Source organism: Cupressus sempervirens, chromosome 2 (genome assembly GCF_028749045.1).
Source record: "Cupressus sempervirens isolate cs-2001-9-10 chromosome 2, ASM2874904v1, whole genome shotgun sequence".
Classification (NCBI taxonomy): Eukaryota; Viridiplantae; Streptophyta; class Pinopsida; order Cupressales; family Cupressaceae; genus Cupressus; species Cupressus sempervirens.
This window is the reverse complement of record NC_143119.1, coordinates 327675132-327680051: the sequence shown is the minus strand read 5'-3', so window position 1 is coordinate 327680051 and position 4920 is coordinate 327675132. Positions and strand designations below refer to the sequence as shown.

The 4920-nt window shown below is 40.8% G+C and overlaps 1 protein-coding gene across 1 annotated transcript; it reads right to left on the bottom strand.

Annotated features, from left to right (window-relative positions):
• Window positions 1–1103: 1103 nt before the first annotated feature.
• Window positions 1104–4096, bottom strand: LOC149572428 (disease resistance protein At4g27190-like). Its single transcript, XM_089811234.1, has one exon. It carries the CDS (start codon window positions 4085–4087, stop codon window positions 1388–1390), a length of 2700 nt encoding a protein of 899 aa, XP_089667360.1. The 5' UTR covers window positions 4088–4096; the 3' UTR covers window positions 1104–1387.
• Between the last annotated feature and the right edge of the window lie 824 nt (window positions 4097–4920).

Genomic DNA, 4920 nt, shown 5'->3' with positions numbered 1-4920 from the left:
TGGATTTGTGAAGATTAATGTGGATGACACCTCCAAACATAATCCAGGAACTTACTGATAGGTATTTGTATCAGGGACTCCATGGGTTGGATTTTAGCATGCCAAGCTAAATCAATATCCAAGAGAACAAACAATGTTGCTTCAAAGCATATGTAGTTGTGCACGGTTCGGTTCTAGCTAGAGAAATCAAATACACCAAGTTGCATCTTGAAGCAGATTCACTTATTTTGATTAATTCTTGCATAAGTAGAGTTTGCTAGTCATGTCATTTGCAATATATGCTCCAATAGGCTTGGAGTATTTTGGATGATTACGAAGCATCCATGATTTCACACAGGGAAAAAAATGGTAGATTATTTAGCAAACTGTGGAGCTATGGGGAAAGAATTGGACTCCACAATAGATGAACCTAAATGGGATGATCATCACCAACTCCAATTGCTGCTACATACCAAATGTCCTATTTCACGCAATGATATGTTTCATCCATCACACAATTCATGCTTATTTGATTGTTGTACATCCAACTCATTCATACCTTTGAATCAAATTTTGTATATCAATACTTAACTATCTATTTTAATATATTATTGACTTCATGCCTTTTACTTATAAAATAGTAGAAATAACTTGCTAATCTCACATGCAAAGAAAAGCCACTTTTTTGTTCTTCACTCATGAATTGGCCTAGTGATAAAGAACTTGTACTCTTGAGGGTTGGGTATCTTGTTTTGTCATGGACTATAAATGCCCCCTTCCTTTCATTTTCTCCATTCTAAGTTGTCCAAACTCCTACAAGAACTGAAAATTTTTAGCTCTCCAATTTCACATGGCTACATAATAACTCAAAATACAATAAATCATTTTTGCATTGCATTGAAGACTCGATAAGATGAGCTTTGGAAATAGCAACCATAAGATAAGGACCATGTAATTATTTTTGGAATCTCCAATACTAACTCTACAAAGAGAGGTCACAAGTTCAAATCTCATTAGAGGGTTGGGTATCTTGTTTTGTCATGGACTATAAGTGCCCCTTTCCTTTCATTTTCTCCATTCTAAGTTGTCCAAACTCCTACAAGAACTGAAAATTTTCAGCTCTCCAATTTCACATGGCTGCATAATAACTCAAAATACAATAAATCATTTTTGCATTGCATTAAAGACTCGATAAGATGAACTTTGGAAATAGCAACCATAAGATAAGGACCATGTAATTATTTTTGGAATCTCCAATACTGACTCTACAATACGTTGGTTGTTGGAAGTACTATTCCCAATAACTACAAACAGAGTATAATTACACAATCATATTGTGTATCGAGTGACATCATTACTAGCAAGCAATACTATTCAAACTAAAACACCTTGTAATTCGTACAAGCAATTACTGTGTTTTAAACGTGATAAGTTCCATGTACTTAGCATGAAGATGGTTCTTCACCTCTTCGTTTTCCCAGCTAATTCCATTCCACCATTCCTGATCTCCTCTGATATGTTCTAGAGACTTGAGATTATGCAGACCCCATGGCAGTACTTCAACTCTTATGCAACGGAATATAGTCAAAATCTGCAACACGGGCAGACCCTCTTCTTCCACGGAGCTGCACAGACTCTCCAGAGAATTTAACATCCACAATTTGAGCTTCCGCAATCTCGGAAAGCAGCCTTTCCTCCCAAATTCATCTCCCAATTCCTTGATCGCATGGCATTCCTCAATCTCTATTTCCTTCAAATTGGATAATCCGCCCAATCCTATTCCTGAAAGATTGATCAGTATTTGAGAAGACTTTAGCTTTAAGTAGGTGAGATTTTGTAAACCTGAGAATAAATCAGGGGTCCCCTCAATGTCACAGTCATGCAGGTGGAGTATTTCCAAGTTATGCATGGTCCGCATGTCAGTGGGCAGATGTGTTTGACGGAGATGGGGTACACAGAGTATCCAAAGTTCTTGAAGCTCCTGAAGATTCCCCACTGTTTTCCCGCCAGTTGGGGATTTCAGTGTTAGACGGAGACGCTTAAGACGACGGAGTTTGCATAGATCTTGCAAGGAAGCCTCCCTCAACTCTCCGCCTTGCCTCTCCTCCCACGAATATGCAAACGCTGTCCCTGACAGCCACATGTCAAGCTCTTCCAGAGCAGTGAGCTTTGATATGTCTGACGAAACGAATTCCAAATCATAACAGTGGGCTAACTTAAGAGTTTGGAGACGTTTCAGCTTGTCTATCTTGGACCGGATACTCTTCAGATGGGAGAAGGACAGATCTAAAAACTGCACTCTACTGAGCTCAAACATTTGATGGGGGATTACCTGAATCTGGGTATTCGAAAGCTGCAAATAGAGGAGATTCTTCAATTGCTGGATGGACGTTGGCAAGGATTTGATGGGCGTGTGGCTGAGATCAAGCACCTTCAACATATTCAGCTTCTCCAGAAACCCCTCTGGAACCACCTCAACTTCGTTCCAGCTCAAAAAGAGCGCCACCAGATTCGTGCCATCAAAACTATCAGGCAGAAATCTGATACTGTTGTGCATCAGTGATATCCTTACCCATGTTGCGCTCCTAGACTCTGGAAACTCTGTTAAACTCTGACCTGCACGGAACATGATATTCCGATCGACTTCCGATACGTGTACCGCCATGTCTCTGAGCACATCGTGGATCCTCACTTTACAAATTTCACGGCCGTTTTCCTCTTTTACTTCAGTCTCAACCAAACATCGGTCCGCCAAGATCTTGAGAATACTATGGCGACCCTGTTCTTTTCTTTTCAGGAAGCCTTCTGCCAACCACATTTCTATTAATTGATCCGCGTCAATTTCTTCATCTTCTCTGTAAGCCGCCATGTACAGGAAACAGAGCCTGAGAACATCTGTTTCGAGAGCATCGTAGCTGAGCTTCAGCGGGCTGAATAGGTCCCTCAGAATCTCTCCATGAATGCGATAAAAGTCGGGGTCAATCGCCTTTAGCTCGCTCAGAATATATTTCCATTGAGACGGCGTACTGCCGTGAAGCTGTGGCACTGTCCGAGCGAGCGTCTTAATGGCGAGGGGATGTCCTTTGCACTCCTTTGCAATGTCTTTTGCCAGGGGCTCAATCTGGCTATCTATCTTCCGATCAGCGCTACCTCGGAAGGCTCCCCTGCAGAAAAGCTCCCACCCATCGTCATCCGACAGATGCCTCATTTCAAACATTCTGTCCGCTTCCATGCTATTGCACACACTTCTATCCCTGGAAGTCAGTACAACTTTTGTTTTATTGTCAGAATGAGAAATTCCCAATTTGGAAACATCTATCCTTGTCCACACATCGTCCAAAATGAGCAGCAGTCGCCTCTCCTTCAAAACAGAATGCAACGCCGCTGCGGCCTCCTCAATGCTCCAATCGGATCGCCATTGCAATTCGATTCTGTCAAAAATCCGCTTCTGCAATGCAGACACATCGAAGTCTCTGGACACAGTAACCCAAATCACAAGCTGGAAAACCTCGATTACCTTTTCATTGTTGTTGATGTGTTTGAGCACGGACGTCTTCCCAACACCAGGCATTCCATAGACGCCGACCACACGAACGAACTCATCTTTCAGCAGCCACTTCTCCAGCTCAGCCAGCTTCTCGTGTACATATTTGCCCACCAGCTCGTTCTCCATGGGCTGCAGCACCGTCTTCGGGGCCTCTCCCAGCTCTCCATTCTGCGGAAAATCTGATTCCCTTGTCTTCAGAAGTTCATCTATTTCCTCTTTAGAATTACGGATCTCTCGACTGAAGCTTTGGATAAAGCAACAGTCAGGGCAGCACCAACACAAGCGATGGTTTTTGCCGTCTTCGTACTTGCGATACACATCTTCAGCAGATTTGACGATTTGATCTTGTTTCTCAAGCCAATTTCTCACGACTTGCAAAGGTTGTCGGCCTTGGCCACTTAGCCGACTTTTGATATCATCACCTATGCTCTTCACCTGGTCGAGCTTTCTGCGGAGGCATTCAGCATCGCCCGGCAAATTGAATAGGTGCTTAATCTCATTCACAATTGTTTTCAAGGTACTGATTATAACTTCACTCGCTACTTCGCCAAGGAATTCCATCTGCCAATCGTACGCAGATCCCTAACGCAAAGGAAATGATGAGTATTTAGCAATGTGAAAACAACAATGACCTCACTCAAGCACTCTGTAAGGCGATCACTTTTTCCTTCTCTTTGAGTGTGCTAGTGGAAATCACTTTCTCTTTTCTCTTTAGTATTGCCGAAGAAAACTTGAACATGCCGTGCTGTGCTGATCTAAGGATGCTCCGGAACTTTCTTTCCCTTTAGATAACTTTCATAGAGATGCCTGACATTCTTGTCTTTTTTTATTGCGGCATCTATATACTTTGCGCCATTTCCCATGTTCTCGTAAAATTCTATGCTCTTTTCTAGAATGAGTAGAGAGATGAACATCCACAAGTTCGGCCCATAGAAAGAAGCTATTTCCACCAGTAAAATCTGGTGGGATTTTCATTGAGGCTAATTTGCTGATTATATGAGTTATATTGAGTATAATTTGAGTTGTTTTTATTGCTGGATAACTTGTCATCTTGATAGAGAAGTCTAACTTTAAATTCTACAAGGACTTAATGTACTCCAATATTACTATCACCATAAATAGAACAAACAATATATCATTGATATTACAGCGTTCAAAATAAGACAAGCATAAAGAATTTTAATATAATCATTACACTTTTTTAAAAATATTATATATTAATTGGAAGAATTATATAGCTTATTCGACGTGAAATAAATAACTTTTTATACTAGTAATGATGTATAATGTTTGTAGTAGAATGATTTAGCAATGTGCAGTTTCATATAATATAAAAGAAGATTCTTGGACTAGTATGTACGTAATTTTCTCCACTATCTTTCCATTCATTTTAA